We start from the raw sequence: 23210 nt of genomic DNA on the forward strand, positions 1-23210 counted from the left end.
GTTTTCTTCTTTTTTAAAAATTTCTTTCCCCTTGTGCAGGAAGCTATCAAGAATGCAACAACACTGGAAGAAGTTGAAAGATTAAAGCAGATATTAAAATCTGGTCAAATACCCAGGAAAGATGCTGGTAGTTTATCTCAGAATAATGGTTAGTTAATGTCCATTTTTTAAAAGTTGAGCATTTTTTCAAAATCTAAAAATTATCATCAGGTTTCACTTAGTATGAAAACAAGTAATTGATTATAAAAATAAGATTGTTTTATAATTTATGATAGTCAAGGTGTGGCTGAAAAGTGGTAAGACTTCTGACATTGTACAGGATTCGGCAATCCCGTGGTTTTCCCTGTGCATGTAAGAGGTTGGGTAACACCTCTTTGACTTTTAAAATGAGTCCATGCTCTTTATTGTAAATGCATGGACATTATTGTATGATGTTTTGCCTGCAGCTTGGGAAGATGTGATCAGAACTTTTTAAAATGATAAAATGGCATATGGAAGACTTTCTTTACAGAATGAGAAAGCTTGTCTATCAGACCATTTTCTGACGATGTGGGTAATTTAGTGAGTTTAGTTTGAATTCTGAAATCAGGCATTGAAAAGGGATGTGGTGAACTTGTTCCAAAAAGTCTCACATTTGAGCAAAGAAAGAATTGAATGTGTATTTTTATCTTCTGTGATTTCATCAAGAGTAACATAAATTTTCTCAGTGAAATAGTAACTGATGGCAAACTCTGGGTTTTCTGTTATGGCATGAAAACCAAACCAAGCGTCAAAGCTTGGCGTATTTGCGACTCTGCACCAGAAGAGTGCAGGCAAGAATTAAAAGGCATTTATATGCTGTGCTACTATAACGTGCCTTGTCACACAACACTTTTGACTCAAAAGGACGTTTCAGTAGTTTAATTACATCTCTGTTCTCTAGATATGAGTCGTGCAACTTTTTCCTTTTCTCCAGATTAAAAATTTATCTGTAAGATTGCTTGTGAAAAATGTTTCTGAAAGATGTGCGAACAATATGTAAAAAACTGTCAGGTTGGAAGCAGTTCCGTTTCAACTATTCCAACACTGCTGTGAAGATTAGAAGTGATATCTGTGGTGAACTTCCCATGAAAGATAACAAAATACTACTAATTTATAAATAAATACATCTCGGTATTTTTTACCATGCTTCATATAACTTTAAAAATGTAGAATAACTGACGTTTTATCTTATGAATTACGTATTTGTTATTAAAATGAACTTTTTAAAAAATGACTGTACTGATGAGAAACTTTGTTTATAAGTTTATTTACTTAGTTTATAGGAGTTGATATGGAAGAACAAATGCAAAAGTAATTTGTAATTCATAAATAAGTATAAATAATGTGATATTATATTTTAGCTGAAGAAATGGAAACAGAATCTAGTGTTGAAAATGGAAAATGAAAGCTTTCTGGTAAGCATTTAATTGATTCTATAATTTTTTTTAACACTGTGCTGGAAAATATTTTTTTTTGTTTATGTAATAATTGCTAAGAAAGGACTGTTCTTATTTTTCTTAGATTTTTAGTTGAAATGGATATGATTACTTTTGACATTTGGTTTAAATTACATTTATGACAAATGTATGGCATTTTGATTGTTATGTTATGATTGTCTCAAAACCAGTGTCTTGTTAATCCAGTGCTATGCATCAGCATTTTATAATATTATACAATATAGTTTATTAAATTCACATCCATGATTGCTCATATTTTATATTCTTGAAAACCTGGAAAACACAAGAATTAGCACTGTTTTCCAAAATGTTTGAAAAGAAAATATGTATCAGTATCACATAAAAAAAATATCAAATAGTATGAAAATCCATCAAAACGTTGATCTCATTTGTATATCATCGTAATGGAAAACTTTATCATAATCTGACGATCATTAATTCACTATTTATTCCTCCTGTCAGCAAAAGCTAAAAGCGAGCTATCTTCATTAATTGGGGAAGATGTATATTATGTCAGGGTTCGTACGGTCCTTAAAAGTCCTTAATTTCGGCCAAAATCGTCAGAAGGTCCTTAATTTTTAATCATCTGAAATTTCTGACTGTTTTTACGACGGCCATTTTGAGTGTGAATTAGCATTTTGGAGGAATATTTTTGGCAATTCTCTGACAAACATCGTTATCTTTTGAATGGAAGAATGCGTTCATGGGTTATAATTTGTTTCTATTTCTAATATAAAAGGTGGGATAAGAGTTTTTGAGCAAGTATGAAACGTAAAGCATTCAAAATTATTTCATTTTTTCTAGTTAAGAGCTCTTAAACAACTTTTCGCTTTTGGGGATGTGAATTCTTTTATTAAATTGCTCTAAATTTGGCGACTTATCAACATTGGCGATTTTAAGACCAGTTCCTATAGAAAATTTTTAATTCCGAGATCTGGAAATTTTTGGACGATTTTTTTAAAACATCGTAACATTGATAAGTTTCATTAAAATAATGGTAACATATTGTAAATACATTTAAGAAATAACATTAAAATAAAGCATTTTTATTTTTTGCTGTCGTATTATAAAGTTCCATTTTGGCCACTTTTTACACAATATTTTGAATATGAAAAATAAGCAAAGTATAATGCTATATAAAGCACAATTTACGAAACTGTTCTTAGCAAAAGCAGCTATGTAATTAATTAAAAATTTCTTTTTAATTTTTTCCTGGTAAGAGTTTTCTCATGTTATTGTCTCAGAATATATGCCAGTTTTCTCTATAAAATTAATTTTACATATTTTTTATCCGATTTAAAAAAAAAAAATATTTTTGTTTTTTTGCTGTTACTGAATTGGCAGGGGGAATTTTTCTTTAGGATTTTAGACATTGCAGCTTGGAAAGCTTAGAAAGATTTGAAGGCAAGATTTATAGACCCACTATTCAGAAAGATTCCAGAAAATGAAAAATGTCTCCATGGTATTAATACATAATTTCTTACTTTTTGGAGAACATCTGGAAGAGCAATAAAAACATAATTAGCATTTTTAGAATAGCAGAAATCTTTAATTAAATCCAAAAACTCTAAAATGAAAAGGAAACGTGGAAGAAAAAAACTGAATACAGTAAGAGAAAGGAAAATTATTCTTCAAAGATATGTACAGTTATTATTATGTACACTCATGTCTATAAATTAAGGATAATTCGGAGTCATGTGGAAATCGAACTCGAAAATAAGTATATCACCTGTAAAATCACTACACACATCTTCAAGAATCATATACAAGTTTCAGGAAGTAACCAGATGACACCGATGGTACGTCACAATGACAAGAGTGTAAGAGAGTGATATATAAGGAATACAGGAAAAGAAGTAAAATTGTTCGCAGGCGCTTTATAAGCATTTCAGTACAATAACCAAATAGTTATGACACAAAGGATGCATTTGGATGATTTTTTACGTGGTAGAATTATCGGCCGTCTGGAATTATCGGCGTACCCAACTGGAAGTATCAGATGAACTTGGAATTGCCCAGAGTGTCATCTCCAGGCTTTGGCAACATTCCAAGATGATGGTAATGTGAGTAGACGTTACAGCACAGGTCGCCGCAGAGTTACAACGCCGAATGAGGACCACTATGTGGCATTTACTGCCAAAAGAAACAGGCGGAGCACAGCCTCAGACAGTCTTTTGTTTTGAATCATGCTGATAGTGATTTTACTTCTCACTTTAACCTATGCCACTTGACATAAAATCTACTTACTATTTACTAAACTCATAGAGTAAGCAAGTATGTGACAAAATGAGACATTAAAAAAAAAAAAAAATAAATAAATAAAAATAAAAATCAAAGCTAACTGTTAGTAAAACCTAAATAAAATGTCACTTATCTTCTTTCAAATATGTCCAGTTAGTATGAGCGTAAAATATTTAATGATAAATTTCATAAACTTTATTTTATTCTCAAACTTACTAATACTTATATTTAATATTAATGCATCCTACTTATCTATTTTATTTTTAGGATTGTATTACAAAAGTGAAGTTCAGCATAGATAATATTTTTAATTGAATTTATTCAGTTCCTATTTGCTTATAGGTCCTTAATTTTTTCATGAATGGTCCTTAAAAGTCCTTAATTTCCATGTGCAGAAATGTGTATGAATCCTGTGTGTGTACACGCACATTATCTCAATATCTTTTCTGCACATATTCTAATACCCATTCTTATATGGAATTAAACATGATAATAAGATATCAAAAATTAATTGTTCAGGTATTAAACATCTTGTTGACATCCGAGTTGATGAGCAAGCAGAATTTTGTTTAAGTAGATGACTAAACTTTGGAAATTTTTTTCAATAGTCCATTCAGAAAATTTGAGTGTAATATACAAAGTACTTTAGAAATTGTTTTTGTCATTAATTATATTATTAATTTTATATCTTTTTTTGTATATTTCTATTATTATTATTAACCTTATATCTATTATATATCTCTCTTATTAATTAAGTAACTTTAAAAATTATATATCACCACAGAATTAAATTTATTATTATTATTATCTATCACTACAGAATATCACTTTTTAAAGTTGCACTTTTAAATCTTTATTACATTGTCCTGGTATTTGCATTAAAATACTGTAGAACTCCAATTATCTGAATCAACAGACTCCATTCGTATAATTCGATTTTTTTCCAAAGAAAGAGTCTACGTACACTTTAATTAATTACTATATGTATTGTATTTTGAAAATGAGAGGGAAAAAAGGTTTTAATTAATTAAAATGAAAAGGCAACACTTTTTACATACATGTTATATAGCGTGTATAGCACATTACAAGTGCTGAAAGTCATTGCTTACTGACCATCTCAGTCAAAGTAAGCTGTTCGATTGTCTTCAACCATTTTCAAGCAGCCACTTAGCAATAAGAAGTTGCATGTGGTCACACTTGGGCTAACATTCCATTCACTTCAACGCAGTTTCATTTTCACTTTGCTCAACGAATTTTGTACTCTTTTACTTGTTATAAGTAATTACCTTAACCTACTTATCTCTTAAACTAATCTCTTTAAAAAAAAAGTCATGTACATATTTAAATTTTCATCATCAAATACTGCCTTTTGTAATTTGAAATAGCTTTATTCGATTAGGGGTAGGGTTTATGACCAGGCACCTTGGTGTTACACCAATTGTTTGCTTGCAATTCAATGCAGTTTCATAGCCGGCAAACGCTTCACTAGCTGATGGTCCTCTGTCTGCTTCAACTTTGACATTAAGGTCATCTTCCTCGACACTTTCTTCTCTCACACTTTCAATATGTTCATCATCATTTAGAATCTAAAACCCAGGGTCTGCCGAAACACATACCATCCATTCTGCTGTATCCTCAGTGCTAACTTCTGGACATCCAGAAATTTTCAAAAGAATGTTTCTTAATTCCTCAAGTGACTAGTCATCCTCATCTTCTCCCGTCTCTTCCCTATCCTTTCCTTCAGCTTCTTTTCTCCTCTTCAGTTTATTTTGAAAAATTTTGAAAGCCATTTGAATAGTCAGAGTTCGAGTAATTGGAGTTATACTGTATTGACTTTAAACCAAGTGATTGAATTGACGTTTAAAAAAGAAAAGTATTAAGGTAGAAAGGATAATTCACCTCTGTCATTTGATCTTCTGTAATTTCTTACCTTCTACGTGTTTTATTGCATCCTAAACAGCTGAGCAATTTTGTGCATATGCTTTGAAATTCTTTAGAAATGAAATGAATGAGTGAAAGGTAATTTTATTTTAATGTGCAAATATATGGTATAAAAAGTGAAATTATATAAAATTGCTAATGTGTTACACTCATCAGAAAATCATTTCAAATGTTAAAATATTTGGTCAAATTTCATTTAATAAGTAGAACCATTATGAGGGTAAGGTGAAACATTCTTGGCCTGACAATGAAAGACTGTGACTTTCAGTTAAATAATGATTTTATATTTCTACATAAACTCCCCTGACTTCAACACACCTTCAACGTCAGTATTCTTTCCCAGAAGTGAGAGCCTGGAAGGTTGTGAAAATATTCATCTATAACCCTCTCAACTTCTTCATTGCATGCAAAGGGCTTCCCAGAAAGAAATTTCTTCAAATTTGGGAACAGATGGAAGTCTGAGGGTGCCAAATCAGGAGAGTGGCTGAGCAAATTGTACCCCAAATCCTGCAGTTTTCTTATCGTTAATGAACCCTTGTGCACAGGTAATTGTGCATATTGTGTGGTGACCTGGTGAAAGATGATTTTTTTCCCTTCAAGCCAGGCCTCTTCTCGTGAATTTTGGCATCCAACCAAAAGAAGAATCGAATCATAAGAAGGTTCGTCTTAATATTCACCTGTAATTTTTCTGCCCTTGGCAAGGTAATTAATTAACAGGATCCCTTTCGCATCCCAAAACACACTGGCCATGACTTTTCCGGCGATGCAGTCGACTTTGCTTTCTTTTGTGCTGAACCACTGGCTTCCACCCACTGCTTGGACTGCTGTTTTATTTCTGGCATGTAGTGGTGGACCCATGTCTCATTCATAGTGACAAATAGCTGCGCAAAATTGTTCGGATCCGTACTGAATGAGATTGCTGAAAAAATCGTTTGCGCATTTGCTTTTGAACAGCATTCAGCAAATGCACCCCCCATCTTATGCAGAGCTTTCGCATCCCTAGATGTTTTGCACCCTTTTTTCCAGTATTCCTATAGTTTCAGCTATCTTGCTGACCTTCACTCGCCTATCATCCAACACAATATCATGCAGCACTTTTTTGATGTTTTCCAATGTGGTTGTTGTTATTGGCCATCCTTCACATGAGTCATCTTCGTGGGATGTGCGACCATGTTTAAATTCAGCTGCCTACTTTTCGGCGGTTGACATGGAAGGAGCAAAGTCCCCGTAAATTTGTGTCAATTTTGCATGAATTTCCTTAGTAGGAGTTAATCTGTCAAAACGAAGAATTTTATGATTGTACAATATTCAAGTTTATTCATTTTAAAGAATAACACGCGAGACGTCTGATGCAAAAATTCGTGTTAACAAACTACTTGAGAGAACAAGTTGAAACTGGTCATACTAACTAATGACACGTGCACCTAGGCAGAAAATAAATTTTTGCTGATTGGAGCACCATCTCTGCGTCAGGCCGAGAACTTTCACCGTACCCTCATGTTAGATTAATTGTACATGTTGTCTAATTATTCATGTAAATTTTGATTTTAGATGTTAGGATTTGTGATTCGCCTCCCTTCATTTTGAAGTTTCAGTATCAAAGATTCGGGGCAGAGTAGTTACTGTTTATGGCTGTAACATACCTGCCATAATTCATCAGATGTTTCATTCAGTTTGTACATATTACAATAAAACTTTTCAAGAAATTTTGTCAGTTTTGTATACAATGGTTATTTTAATTTGCCCGTTTACAGGGGGCTCTAGTTATTTAAATTCAGTTAAATAAAAACATATAAATACTTTTGTCTCAGTTAAAATTTGCTAATTACCAATCTCTTTGACCCAAATTTTCAGTTTTACACCAGCGGCTGAATGGTAAAGTCTCTAAACACTGGTATTTCAGCCCGAAGTTCGAATCCTGTGAATGGGCTGGCTACGTGGGCGTTTTTGTGGTTTTCCCCCATGTGTAATGTGTATACAAACCAGTTTCCTTTATAAAGTCCTCCACCAAGGTGCCCATACATGGGGGAAAACCACAAGACCCATGCAGCTAGCCCGTTTGACGGGATTTCAGACCAAACTACCAACGTTCAGCAACTTTACCACTCGGCTGCCGGTACAAGAAAATTAACTGTATAATGACACAGTGTTAACAGTTTATTAATACTGAATTAACTTCAAACAGTTATGCTAAGATAAATGCAGTGGGAAAATAAATAATGCAACTTGTTTATCGGAACGTTTATTTTTCACAAACAAAACATACAAACAGCATTTACATAGCAATAATGAAATGAAAATAGAATAAATAAGTACAACGCAGTACTTGTGACCATTCTTTGACAAGAAGGTAGATGTGGAATTATGCAAAGACTAATCACAAAAATACATCAAACTCTTTCTTTAACCAACAAAAATATATATAAATATATAGCTATGTAGTACTGAATAAAAAAAATTTTTTTTTGTAAGTTTATTAATATACTCACTTTTTTTTACTTGATAATATTGTATAAGTTCACGATCGACTGTCAGAAATAGTACTGCGGTATGAAAAGTGAGAAGAAAATGCAACTAATAAGATTCATTATTTTCTTTATTTAATAATTGAGAAAAGAGATGGTAAACAAAATTGAAATTCTCAACTAATCTTAGTTGGATAGTAAGTATTTTATAATTAAGGAAAATGTTCTGCTTCTTTCTGAATTTGGATATTAACAGTTGATCGAAATAGATGCCAAAACACTGCAAACTTAAAAGATAAGTTACGCTAAAATTTGAAATTTATTATTTAGGTAGCATTTTGACATAAAGAACTTCTAAAGGTATGAAACTTATTAGTTGAAATAACAATAAAAAAGATGATATAAATATAATGCTGATACCCTTTGGACAAAACTCTTAAGAATACCTCAAATAATAATGATAAAATTATATGCACGAGATTGTTCATGACACGTATACAAATATATAATAGCACTTCATAAAAATGCTTTACAATTTCTCTACATTCTGTTGAGAATTTTCCTCTCAACTAGATATGTATTAATTTCACCGTTCTGTATCATCATAGAGTGGTTTACATTGAATATTATTTAATCAAACACATCATACGTAAAACGAAACGAAAAAAAGTTCTAAATTATGAACACGTACATACAAACAATTACTCTGCAAGGTGATATGATGTCACAGACCAAAATAAGTAGAACTTTGCTCAGGAAATCATAGCTACCCTGAAAACCTTGCACTGAATGTAGAATAATATTTAAATATATTCTATTAAGGCCAAGAAGTGTTCCTGCTATAAAAGCCTCAAGCAGCGAACTAGACTTCAAATATTCATGCAGCTGGCCTTTGGAGGTCATGGTGCCTTGGGAGCTACATGCATCAGATTGGGCTGCTTGATTGGTCGAGCGTCACCTGTACGCTCTGTTGAAATTATGTAGCTGGAAGACATCGGTCAGCTGATGAAAAGTTAGAAAAACAGAAAAGACAGCATTAAAAAGTAGTTACCATGTTGGGCACAGTAGAGGAAGACAGTAACAATTTCAACTTCTTGGCCAAAGCTGACAACGTGAAAGATATGTTCAGTTTATTTTTGTTTTCTTTTTAGTATTTCCAGAATACTTGTTCTTCAGCACTTGAAAAGTTTTTTGCACTTTCCTATTTCGGTTGAAAGAGCACCAGCTTTGAATACATTCATCTTGGGTCTCATGTGCTTTGGAACTAGTTTTTCGAGAACTCTATAAAACGACAAATAAAAAAATTAAATTTTTCTTAAAATTATTCTGATTAGCTCATAAGGGGAAAAACTTCTAAATAACATGTAAAATTATTTATAAAATGTAATTGTTTAACCCTTATATTGACTTCAAAACAGTTTATAAAATCATATTATTCAAATTATATTTTTCAGATAAATTACACAATTTTTATGTTTAATCAACTTATATCGCTTATCACAGATCTAAACATTATATTTCTAATATAATGTAGGAATGGTAGTCTAAACTGGCCATCATCTTCGAGGTTGAAATTTTCACACTTTTAAACCACCTTTGAAATATGGCATCAGATTTCCATATAGAGCACAAATTTTAGAATCAGTCTAACATTTTTTTTTTAAAATAGAAGAGCATAATATGACGAAAATGAACTTTTTGGGTTCCGCACCGCACTGAAACGCAAAAAAAAAAGTCGGAACACATGATAAAATTATGCAGTGTTAGAAAACACCCTTTTTTAAACAACTCCTTCAATCAAGGACACTCATATCAGCAGTAACAAAATAATAAAAAACCCTCTTCCATTTAAAACACCGAAGGACTTTTCAGATGACCCAATACATATTGTAACATTTCAAGCATTTTGTAGAGGCTTTTCCCCTGGTCTAAAACAAAATTCAATCACTTTTCCGCTTTATAATCATAAAAACATACTAAAATGCTTCTACTTGCTATCACAAAATACTGAACATCGTGGCTGTCAAATTGCATATTCAAATGAGTCGACTGACAGCATTCGCAAAATCCAATACCAGATTGTGACAACTAATACCGGAATACGAAAATTGCAGCTGTCTCAAAACTTTCAGATCAGCTCTCATATGTACTATGATATATTTTTATGTGCTTGCTTCCTGACATGCACTTCCCATGATAAAGTTTCTCAAAATAAAGTAAGAATTTTATAAAAGCAATTTTAACTCTAGAAGTAGAACAGATTTGAAAAAAAATTAATTTAATATGTTCCTGTAGAACAAACAACATGCCCATTCTGTAAAATAATAATTATTCTTTAGCAAGTTAAATGGAAAAAGTTTTATACCTTTACGTTTAAAATTCTTGCAGATTTGCTGACTTTGATAATTTCTACACATAATATTGACCAAAATTACATTTTCTCTGAAACTTCCTAGATGACAAAATGTATCTTCTTTCTGATTTTTCAAAAGTTTTACTAATTTTAAATTCATACATATTCATAATATTAGAACATTAATTGTCTTATTAAAGGAATAGCTTAAAAGACAAAAAACAAAGTTCTAAATTTTTCACATGTATTACTTAACCTTCAGTGTTAATTTTTTTGTCAAAGGGGAAGAATTTGCTTTGTCAGCCATTACAAAATGCAAATACATACAATTACCCATTTTTCTGATATTAATAAAATAAATATTAAATTAGATTTCAATTTTATTACAAGCTAAATTTTTATTTATAGTGTCTATTCTCATTAAAAGCTGTTAAAAGTAAGATTGTTTAGAGCTTCTTTTATATATATATATATATATATAAAGAGAGAGAGCTATTCCTAAATCATAAAACTCATAAGCATTGCTGAAATCACCATTTTCATAATAAATGATGAAACAAGCATTTCATTAATTTTTCCTGCAACTTTACCGACTCGTTCCTTAAATAATAGTAATGGCAGAAAATTAAACTACGAACATAAGTTTAATAGTTCGTACTGCAATTAAGTTTCTTGGAATGGCAACTCAAGTCTACGAAATATTTTTCTTGTGTTGTAGAGTGAAATTTAGATTTTTTTTAATGTATTTTGATACTAGTTCTTCAATTATGGAAAAGGTTTATGCTTCATATTCAACTTTCTGATTGGTACCATCATGGAATTTTCTGAAAAATACAAAACAGTTCACCAAATAATGCCATAATATGAAAATTGGTTTAATTATGAACTATTATTTGAATAATATTAAAGTGATCGAAAGCAGAAATGATTATTTCTTTAATAGGAGTAACTGGAGACCTCTAATGAAGCAAATTCAGTAAATAAATTTTTCATAAATCGCACAAAAAATTCTTATGACAAGATTATTTTATGTTTTTTACCATTATTACTTTTCTAAATGAGCAAAAATTCATGCGTTTTAATTTTGTTACTGCTTAATGTTTTAAAATTAATGCATATAGATTTCACATTGAGCTGTATAAAATAACTGCATTTCTATTTCTTTTTCTTTTTTTTTAAATAATGTAAGACACTGGATTAAATAAAGTTAACCCTAAAGTTGCTTTAAAATTCCATATTACAGAATGCGGATTTCATGAAATGTGAAACTAGTATCACGAAATTCCAAGCATTAACTTTCTAATTGTAACTCATTTTAGAACCATTCTTACAATCAGGTCCGATACTAGCAGGGAACAAGATGGTGCACAGCACTGGTTATCAAATACATTATATTTTTGTAAAACAGAGTGGCCAATTTTAATTTGCACAGGGACCCTGCTTACAATGAAAAAGAATTAAATGTTTTTTTCATTGTAAACTATAAAACTTAAATATTACATATCAAAAATTCAGTTGGGGCCACTACAATGTAATTTTCAGTTTATTATGCTGTTACTGACCTATTTGTAGTTCTAGGTCATGTTCTTTTTACAATCATTATTGTAAAGAAAGAGAAATATTTTATAAATTTTCATGGAAAAGCTTTTTTAAAAATGAAATCGGAATTTCAGATTTTAACGATCACTCCAAAGAGCTGTTTTAGAGTTTAATATGGTTTATTAGTAGAGATTGCTGATAGACATTGCACAGGTGAAATATCAAAACATTTTTATAGGATATCGAATGAATTTGCTTTTAGACTGCCATGGGAATGTTATGTATCTTCAATATATTTAAAAAGTGAAAAAAAAAAATGCTATGAAATTTTATAAAAGTGTTTTAGGATGTACTTCATGATAAATGCATTTTTATTTAAATAAATCAGATTATAAAGAAAAAAGATAATAAGAACTACATCTGTTACTTTTAAACAATTTAGTTTGTTATTGGAATAACAGCCAGATTAAATATAAAAGAATATTGTCGTATGTTTTTCCGACTGCCAACCGGCTCGAATGAAAAACATTAAAGTGAAAGAAAGAAACAACACAAGATCGTGTTTCGAGACAAAGTGGCCTTTTGGGCTAAACATTTTTATGAATGGTGGCAAGCAATTTTGTGTTTACATTTAAAATGGGCAATATCTTTGACAGAATTTAAACAAATACTGCACCAACAATACACTGTATTCTAGGAATTAATGTGCATATTAAGATATATTGTGCAACTTATTTCTTCGCATAGTTTACGACATTTGAAAACCTTTAGTTTGTAAACACATTTGATCAATTGTATTCTTTTAAGATTTTATTTATTATTATTTGTTACAATACAAGCAAATGCCTATAATATTTTGCTATATTTATTTAATATTTTTGTAATGCAATTACACATTACAAGTAAATGAAAGTGTTGCATGTTCTGAAAATTATTCAATAGAAGTACAAGTCTCTGACTGACCAATACAGTTGAATCTGAAAAGTTATCTAGTTACAAAATTAATCTTAAATTTTAATTTATAAATCAATTTTTTAAATATTTAATTTTACTTTAAAAGTAAATAAGCTATTTTTGTGAGTCTCATAACATTATTACAAAGCATTCTTTATGCAGAATGTAACTTTGAGAGTTGCCATTAATTTTCCAGGAACTACAATCATAGTATTACATATTTGCTATGTTTTATTTTTTTATGTTCTAGTATTCAGGCATTGGCCATGTGATGAAATCTAGTCAAGGTTGAATAGAAACTTAAAAAGCACAATATTTGTGCCTTTCATGAACTCTTCAAAGAAACAATGGAGCACTGCTCATAATAAATCAAGTCTCTACAATAAGAGTGGACATATGGTTATTTTTTCATTTCATTACCGAGTTTATAAATTGAAAATGAAAGGAAGTACTAAGTACAGCTTTTTATTCTGATAGACGGATTGATTGTTTATACCTAAAATCGTCTGACGAGTTCCATTTTATGATGTTGATTTTCAAATCATCGAGCCTTAATGAAACTTATTAATCATATTCATAGAGTTAAAATAACTCAGTGAAAGAGCATTATAAAACTTAATACTAAATTCAGATTTAATTGGTGAAACAGAATGTGATCTAGCTCAATTTATTCCTGTAAGACTTGAATTCGATAATTCTTCTATCAGAAGTCGAATGATTTTTGTTTTCAGATATCGATATCTTATATGTGCATTTCCTAAACTTTCACTTCAGACGTTTTAATCATGTTTGTAGAGTGGTCGAAATTAAGCATTGATCCTAGGCATATATATTTATAGAATTCTGTAAAATAATGTACAGAATTTTTTATTCGTTTATTAAACTGAGTACATTAAAGCACATAAAGATTACTCTTGCCTAAGGGAAAGTATGTCTTCATAAAGGAATTCCTGAGGGAAACTAATTCGCATTTACACTACATATAGGGAAAAATATGAAAACACACACATATATGTGTATTTTAGGCTCTGTAACACACACATATATGTGTGTGTTACAGAGCCTAAAAACCCTAAAAACAAGCCTCTGTTTTTGAACTAGTAATCCCTTAACATACTGTATCTTTACATACAATTATTTATATATACTATACAGTTAATTAAATATAACATTTATTTACCATAATTCCAAAGTAATTTCTTCTAGAAATTGTACTTTTTTAATTATGTTACCCATATAAATTTTATTACAGTTATTCAAATTATTGTCACGTTTTTATTTTTTTCATTTAACAATACTCAATATTTTAAATATTACATACTTTCTATATTATACTGAAAACATTGTTTACCATATTCTATACCAGTTTTTCAAAATTATTTCATTCATTTCTTACATTTAGCTCATTCTTAAAATAATGATTAAATTCAAATTTTTAAACAATCTTATTTTTAAAATAATTCAAAGTTTTTTTAAAGCAATGATTCTAAAATATAATTATTAATACAGTAATTTTTCATAACCTTCCCTAAATAAAATAATTTTAAAATCTCTAAATTTGTTGCTTAATTTTATTAAATAAATTATGAAAATTTTAATCTTTTGGTATCATAGAATTTTCATCATTTTCATGAAATACCGTTAAATTTTTAAAATTCAATATAATAAGCATTACATGTTAAAGTTTCAAAAAAGCATATTATTTTTCCATATGATAATATAATTCTAACTGCTAGAACCTTGCTTTATTCATAAAAAACGTGATGTAAAATTCTAAAATCCATAGCATTATTTGAGTTTTATTTCCCTGAAGTGACTGTATTTTAACACACTATCTTTGGAAGAAAATAATTATGAAGTTGCATTATGGATAAACATCTTAAAATTTTCACACAGAAAATTGAAGCACATTTTTTTTTTAAACGGAGGTTAACGACCTTCAAAGGCACTGAGAATGCGTAGTTGAATGTCCGTATCCTCACTCCTTAAAAATGCTCTTCACTTTTAATATAAACACTATTCTGGATATGCTACGAGATTGATTTTCCAAGCATGCTGAAGAACGATCATAGGAATTTTTTCATTTCTAGATATTGAATAGATTAAGAGCATTTTATTCTGTATCCATTTCATATGGATATAGAATAAAGTAAAATTAGTTTTCATAGCGAAGCGTCCATCCTTGTCCTTAACACACACTTATAACAGAAAGATGAATTTTCGGTTCTTTTCCGTTTCGCCAGCGCAAATCTCGCCAAGCAGACAACACACAGTATACTCATAAAAAATGGTGATAAATGTTAGTTCTAAGAATTTTTGTTTTGAAAAGTATAAATATTTTAATGACGTTTAAAATTTTGTAAAAAAAGCCAATAAATAAAGACAATAAATTTGTAAAAAGACATTAATTCAAGAATTTATTATGCTTTCATGGTACAACATCCTGATTCGCCGGTTCATATCACGTGACCCCAAGTGATCTCATCTCACGTAAACTACGCTACAAAAATCTAATTCTGTCAGTAATTATCTACATTAATTTCAAGTTAAATCTTAATTTGGAATACAGGTTTAAATGCAAGAATTATTTCAATTCATACGAATAGCTTATTTTGGCCATCCGGTGAGCGGTGTGATTGCATCCTAATTGACTTAATTACCGCCCGCGAATAAGCTTAAAGCATAAAATTAAACTATCTGGGTAAAAATTCTATGTAATTGTATGCCAATATTGAAAGGAACAATCAATCTGATAATGGCTGCGACTTGTTTTGAAAACGAGGAGTAAAAGGTTACCAGCAAGGATATTCCGTTGTACCATTATTGGCGACTTTATCGCATGCGCCGGCAAAAAGGAAAAGTACCAAATTTTCTAATAGTTCACCCTCACTTGAGGTGCTCTCGACTAGACATAAAATATGAAAGAAAACTGCTAACTTTAATTTAGCAATAGTCGTTTTATTTGCTATGGCCCCTTCCTGTAATCTAAACTCTATAAATATGCTTTGCTGAAATGTGTGCTTAATTTTGCCTGCCTTTCGTTCGCTGGGCTTGCGTTGCTTCTTTCACCGTTTCATACATTGTCTCAAAATGTGACAAGTTGCATATAGAATTGTAGAGTGTTTGTCGCACTCATAATGATGCATAAACCGAGAAATGTGTACTAAGAAATTATTCATCAGGAAATAATAAAATTATGTGGTGAATTTTCAACTGCATCTGTCTCCAAGTTCCATTCTTCTACTAGGCATTCTATCTATACAAGCAACATCTATAACCATCTCGGTTATGACTAAAAAAATATTGATTTCTTCTCTCCCACGCATCCTAAATTTACTGCACGCACACACACGTATAAATGGATAGGCAGATAGATAGATTTTACTTGAAGAAGAATTTATTCGCTAGCTCAGTTGAGTTTCCACCAGAATATTAAGTTCCCAGGTTTATCTGTCAACAAATTTCCAGTATATAAAAATGTATCGCAAGAACGATAATGAACAAGCAACAAAAACTCTTTCTTTTCCCTTTTTTCAATTTTTTTTTACTTCTTTGAATATAGAATTATTATTTTAATTTTTCCTCTCTTTTTTTTTTCCCTTTATTTTCCCTTTTTATTTTTCAGCTCTCTAATTTTTTACATTGTGTCAAACTAGCTGCTAGAGAGGACCTTTGCACTTCCATTTTAAATTTTAGTTGCTAACATATGTCGTTCACTTATAAGTTTTTAAATTTTTAAGCAAATAAGTGAAAAATTTAGCGTAGTTATGAAGACTGCATCTGAAGTAACCGATAAAACTAGGAGTATGGAATTATTTTTGCTAAATGTAAAAGTGTTAATGTAAAAATAGTACAAATAGTTCAAGCTGGTGGTTTTGTAAAACTGAATTTATAAAAAGAATTTATAAAGAATACTTACAGAACAACTGCTCCTTTTCCTTTAACGTCACTGACTGCGCTGCCAAATTCGCAGATGATCCTGTTCATGCATTCTTCCTTTTCTACGGCGGTCCTATATAGTGAGTAATATCTTTCCAACTTGTCTTTGTACTCGCTGATCATGGAAAGAGGACTTGCTGCTTGAGCATCTGTAGATCTCTTGGTCCTACTTCCCAGATTGCTGGTGACAGTTGGGATGAGCATCGTTAACCCTGCTAAAGCTAACATTGGCATAATCAAGCTTCCTAGGCCATACCGTCTGCTTGGAGTGCCATAACCTTGAGGTACTCCATAACCTGAAGCTGCTGCTCCATACTGATTTCCTCCATAGCCAGTCAACTGAGCTGCATATTGTGCAAGTGTTGAACTTTGGGGTGCATAATTTGCTACTGCTGCACTTCCTGCAGGGTAGCTACCAAGGGCTCCAGCTGCAGCACCATATGCAGAAGCTGGAATACCAGCAGCATAGCCACTAGCATAGCCATTTGAATAGTGATTGGCGTTATTCATGGCTGCTCCCAGTCCTGCACTTCCCAAAGAGTAACCATTGGCTAGGCTATATTGACTGAGCTGGTTGAGTGCTCCAGCATATGCTGCATCCTGGGAAGCATAAGCATCACTGGCTTGAGCAGCAGCATGATAACTGTTTTGAGAAGAATCTTGGCTTTCGTAAGGGTTGGAATTAGCCGGGGCAGTGGCGTAATTGTGAGTGGAAGAACTAGCATAGGCATTGTCCTGGGCTTTGTCCTGCACTGGATAGTAATAATAATACAGATTTCCCTGAGAATTTTGTGGAGATTTGTACGCGCTGCTAGCATCGGATGCATCGAACGCCGCACTGCTGTAACTATTAGATGAAGCGGATGGAGAATATACAGGCTGTCCACCAGAGCCTCCACCTCCAGAGCTAGGGTCTTCCCGTTTTGTACTGGTGGAGCTCGAAGAGGAGGAGGAGGGCGCCGCCGCAAAAGCTGCCGCTGCCATCACCACCAGGACGCACCATACTCGCAGCATGACACCTAAAACAAAAAATGTTTCGATATTAATTTGTCTTCAAAAATATATTTTTGAATCAGTATTTGTGTCATAAGAGGAATGCTAATCCGAAAAAGAATCATTTTGATTATAAAGTATATTATCCTAGGATTACATTATTAGTGTGGCAATTATACATCAATTCAAGAGTTTTTTTTAGCAAAACAAGTAATGCAAAAGTAAAATGCAGAACAGAAGTAAAGTAAACCATTTGTACTCGGGAAAGAAAAATGAAATGTAAAAGGAACGGAATCTATTGCTTCTGTTTGAGTTTCTGACAACTGCTTTCGACCACAAATAATGATTCCTTTCGAAGTATGCGCAGTATAGTGTAGTCGTAATAATGATGTTATTTTCAAATTTACCTTTTTATGTATCTTCAAAAGTGGATATTATTTATTTCTGGAATGAATTTTGAAATTGGCGGAATGAAAAATGGAAATAAAATTTCAGCAAAGATATTAGTGATTAAGTTCGTAACTTCAAGAAATGAACGAAATGCTACCGATTTCAGGAACTCCAAAGTTCATTACTCGGAAATTTAAGTCAACGAAATGCAACGGATATCTGTAGTGTCTTAACGGAACCGAGTCAAAGACCCAAACAAAAACATAACCCACTTTTTCGGACCTATCCCTTCCCTCCCCTTAATAGTAGTGCTCACCGAATCTAGACACATCTAATTCAATGTCATGGTCTTGAAGAACCGGTCGGTTTCTATTTTTACTTCTTTCCCGTGACTGCCTTGGCCTAGTGCGCATGCGGCTTGTCCTACCAACTGAAACGGAGGTTCGGTCAACCAGTTTCAGAACTAGGAAGACAGTTTCCCAAATATGCGGATGTGGCCTCGTTACCTGGGATGGAAGAGATGACATTTTGCGAGAAAGGAGGGTGAGAATTACATCTTCTGTCTATAATAAAGCCTCGCTGCGGAGGATGCTCTGCGTAGAATGAAAACGATTATTATGCTTCAGTAGCAATTATTTTGAAAGAGATGATCGGTGGCCTGCTTTCAGATGTTTTATAATTCCTTGCAAAGCGAAATTTTTAAATGAAGAATTAAAAAGACAATAAAAAAAAATCTGAAAGTTCGGATTTTACATTAAGCCCAAAGAGGTTTTTTTTTTTTTTTTTTTTTTTACGTTTTGCGTGTTACTTATATTACATATCATGTTTTCGTGCACTTAAACCATAAAATTCAATTCAACTGCAATATCGCAAAATAATTTTTAAATGAGCGTATCTTTAGAATTTCCGATGCACAGTCTTGTGCGCTGGAGATACCCCCCCCCCCGGTATAGTGTTGCTATTGCTCGCTTTGAAATCGTCAAGTTTCTTAATCGAAAATTCATAAATGCTTTACAAAATATAAAATAGGTAATAAAACAAATTCTAAATTTGGGCTTTTAGATGCCTGTATTAGGGTGGAGACGTACTTATTCGAAATTGGATGGCTCTAGGTACCGTCGTTTTATCACAATGCGAGAACACATACATACACTTATGCAGATTCTTCATTATTTAATTTCTTTAGATATAGAGCAGGGCTCTAATATTGGATGGCAACAATTTGAAAAGTGAACCATCATTTACAGTGAATCAACGCAAAATGCCAAAACGAAATTAATAACCCCTTTGGTCTAAAAAATAATGGAAGACAGTAGTACGAAACTAATTCTTTCAAAAAGATGTACCTTTTCGTGTACCTTTCCCGAAGAATTATTTTAGAAGCAATAAACATTTAAATCGATAATTTATTACAAGCAAATTAGCTTTATTTATGTATAAATCGATAATGTAGTTCATGAAAATCAGTCTATTTCTAGAAATCTAGTCTATTATTGATAAAGTGTGACTGGTTTTAGTATCGTCTCTCTTCCTTTTAAATGTGGAGTGTCTCAACATTTAATTCCGGTTATTTAATCTTTCGATCCTCAGTATTTAATCTATAGAATTTCCTTGTTCTTTTCGGGATGATCCAGTGGTAGACCCTACTGAAAAGACTACGTAGCGAATTCTCGCTATGTCTTGGAAGAACAGATAATTGGAGAAGAAGTTTTAAATAACCGTTTTCATTTGAATTAAACTTAACAGAACGCATTCCCTCGGTGCTCATCCCGTGTGGTTAAGTAACTCGAACAGAAAATAAATATGTGAAATCACAATAAAGTAAGATAGGCTACACGACTGGATTCTTAACACTAAATTGCCCAAGGAAGTCATTTTGACTGCTTTTTAATTTCAATTAGAAAAACTATTATGTATATAATGACAATATTTCTTAGAATTTTGCGACTTTTTGTACAGCATAAAAATGCGTTTATTAATAATTGTAGTTACCCCCTTCTTTCATTTCCGGTATATATATGTGTTATACCTATATTGCCCAAAAGCAATCATTTTGACTGCTTGGGAAATTTTAAATAATCAAATGACTCATTATTGAATTGAGTAAATTTCTTATAGGACCAGTTCGGCTCTGTATTGAAATAACAGTTTTCATTTCAGTTCAGTTACCGTCACATTATAATATACAAATACGTGATAAATTGTCGATTTAGGGGTATACTTGATAAGATGCAGTTTGTCAATAAGCTAAAGTAGTACTTGTTATTCGAATCTCGGTGAACACGTTGTTCTGAAACTTGTCGAGCCATATACAAGCTGTGGAAGAAATATCACGACCGATAACTTTTCCACTAGCATGTCTCTCGCGACAAAATTATTGGCCAAAAAAAAAAAAAAAAAAAAAAAGAAAAAAAACAACTCTAGTTGGTACTATTAAAAAAAACAAAAGAGAACTACCCAAATCAGCCAAACAAACGTAGATAACATGCCTCGTTCTTCCACTCTGCCATATATAAATCAGAGAATTGCGTTCTTACAATATATAAAAGCAAACCAAATAAAAGAGTAGCTGTTCTAAGTTCTAAGCAGAAATTTTGATAAAAATAATAAGAAAAATGTTACCGGAATCTATTCCGTTTTATAACAGCACAAAATTTGGAGTTGATATGACAGATCAAATGGCCAGAAAATATACAGTAAAAGCTAGTTCTTGTAGATGACCCCTCCAGATATTTTTCAATATTTTAGGTTTGACTGCTATAAATACTTGGATCCCTGACAAAGAAACGACAGGAATACAAATACAATGAAAAGAGTTCTTGTTTCAATTATAGTAGAACAGCTGCTGCAAGACAGAAAAAGTCATCAGAACATGAAGACACACAAAGATCAACTGCAACATCATCCAATGCAACCCATTCTAACAAACGCAAAATTTGTCAAGTACGACTTTGCCACAAAATCAAAACAAATAATATATGTGAAAAATGTCAAAAGTATGTTTTCGGAAGATGTACACATAAAAAGATTTCCACTTTCATTTGCAAAAAATGTACAAATAATAATGCATAAATTACTATTTTTACAAGTGAAGTCATTTTTTTATCGTTAATATTTACTAATAACTTGTTATATAACTGTAGATAATATAAAGAATTAATTTTAAACAAATTTCTTTACACATTAGTTATTCTTTCACAGTAAGTCTAAAACAATAAATAAATCTTTACAAATCCTTCGACATTATTTTAATCACTCCACAAATGAACTGTCATTTCATTCAAATGAATCCCGTAAGAATGCATTTCATTTCTCACAAAAGAAAAGCTTTTACATTGATATGGACTTAGAAAGGATCGCAAAATTAATTTCGAATAGATGCACAATCAGTTTATGACCATTTAGATTACCATCTATGAAAAAATCAGTGACTTAATTAGATTCAATTTAACTTCTCACTCATTTGAATAAAGAGATACTTAAAAATTTGTTTCGTGAAATGCAGATAGATGCATTGACTTAAAGTTTGAAATTTTAAGTCTCATTTTTAATGTAATTAATTATTCACAGAAAAATTTAATTGTTCATTAACACATCTTAGATTGATTTATTCGATATCTTTATATAGGGCTTGAATAAGAAACGAGTACCAGAATATTTTTGATAATTTAAATTCTCCCACTTCAAATTAACCAGAGTCATTTCAAATTTAGAGAACTGTGAAATTTTTTTACAACTTTTTTGAAAGTTAGATATTCTTAAGGTATTAATATCTATACCATGAAATGACTTCCGAAAGAATATTTGGATTAAGACTAAGTGAAAAGGAATTACAACGAATTATTAGCTCTTGGTTATTATAATTGCGATAAATATGTGCAGCTCCATATCAAATGCATCTTATGCTAATGAATGCTGTATTTATGAAATAATAATAAAAAATGTCAACCATTCTTCCTTTGAATCTATCAGGCACTGAATACGCTTTGTAGAGAATTCTTTTTGAAGCAGGAAATAGGAAAATAAATTATGCCTTCACTGAGATTCGAGCCACACACAATATAATTGTCAATTACATGTGCTAACCACTCACACTACTGAAGCACACATAGCGAATCAATTAGATGGTCTAATCACTCATACTACTAAAAATAAAGCTCACGTAGCGAATCATAGAATTCCTTATATTCTCCCCCATTTAAAGGGCGATTGTCCCATTTAAAGGGGACAAAGGCCGAAACGACGAAATAATGAGCTATCGCCCCATTCATTTTAATTCGGCTGACATTGTACAGATTTATTAAATTTTTCATTTGAGTTCGGCCGGGACTGTACGCACATTTAAAATTTTTCATTTTAGTTCGGCTGCCACTCCAATGCGTATTGTTCTCTGAGTTATTGGGACAATGTCCTTTCATATCATCGAGAAAGAACTTTATGCTTAAATAAACAGAAAGCATGGTTACAGCATACTCTACCGCGGAACTCTTTGACATTGTTCTAATCAAAAATATATTTCCAATAATAAGGTATGTGACCCCAATAACCACTAATAACGTCTTCAGACATATTAATACGCATGACTAAGGACATCAATCTGCTGTTATTAATATTTTCTTGTTGAAACAAACGATTGTTACCTTTACGATGAACTTTTTTTATGTAAACTCGGGATGATCGTCTCCTACACGCTTCACGCACTGGAAGTTAAGGTCATTCGTTTATATCTGCTGTCTGATTGGATTTTCAAAAAATTTCTTTCATTCCTCTGTTGCCTCAAAGAAAACACCAAGCTAATGAATTAAAAAAAAAAAAAAAAAAAAAAAAAAAAAAAAAAAAAACTGAAATGTTTCAGATTTTAAATTACGTCCAAAGGGGCGTTTTTTAACATTTTGTGTGTTACCTTTCTTTATTAAA

General features: G+C 31.6%; 2 protein-coding genes across 3 annotated transcripts in view; one reads left to right on the forward strand and one right to left on the reverse strand.

The window, feature by feature from the left end:
• Positions 1-7374, forward strand: part of LOC118185107 (U2 small nuclear ribonucleoprotein A'-like) — a 45655-nt gene extending 38281 nt beyond the window's left edge. For both annotated transcript variants that reach the window (XM_035354910.2, XM_035354911.2), the window contains 3 exons: positions 40-148; positions 1383-1436; positions 7212-7374. In XM_035354910.2, the coding sequence (XP_035210801.2) occupies positions 40-148; positions 1383-1426 (153 nt within the window). In that variant the 3' untranslated portion in view covers positions 1427-1436; positions 7212-7374. The remainder of the gene's footprint in view (positions 1-39; positions 149-1382; positions 1437-7211) is intronic.
• A 512-nt stretch (positions 7375-7886) lies between these two features.
• LOC118185105 (uncharacterized) overlaps positions 7887-23210 on the reverse strand; it is a 44390-nt gene continuing 29066 nt past the window's right edge. The window contains exons 2-3 of the mRNA XM_035354908.2: positions 16891-17929; positions 7887-9406 (exon numbers count right to left, since the gene is read on the reverse strand). Of these exons, the coding sequence (XP_035210799.1) occupies positions 9298-9406; positions 16891-17924 (1143 nt within the window). The 5' untranslated portion in view covers positions 17925-17929 and the 3' untranslated portion in view covers positions 7887-9297. The remainder of the gene's footprint in view (positions 9407-16890; positions 17930-23210) is intronic.

The sequence above is a fragment of the Stegodyphus dumicola genome, chromosome 5 (assembly GCF_044657685.1).
Source record: "Stegodyphus dumicola isolate Sdum_Otavi_A_Nest chromosome 5, ASM4465768v1".
Classification (NCBI taxonomy): domain Eukaryota; kingdom Metazoa; phylum Arthropoda; class Arachnida; order Araneae; family Eresidae; genus Stegodyphus; species Stegodyphus dumicola.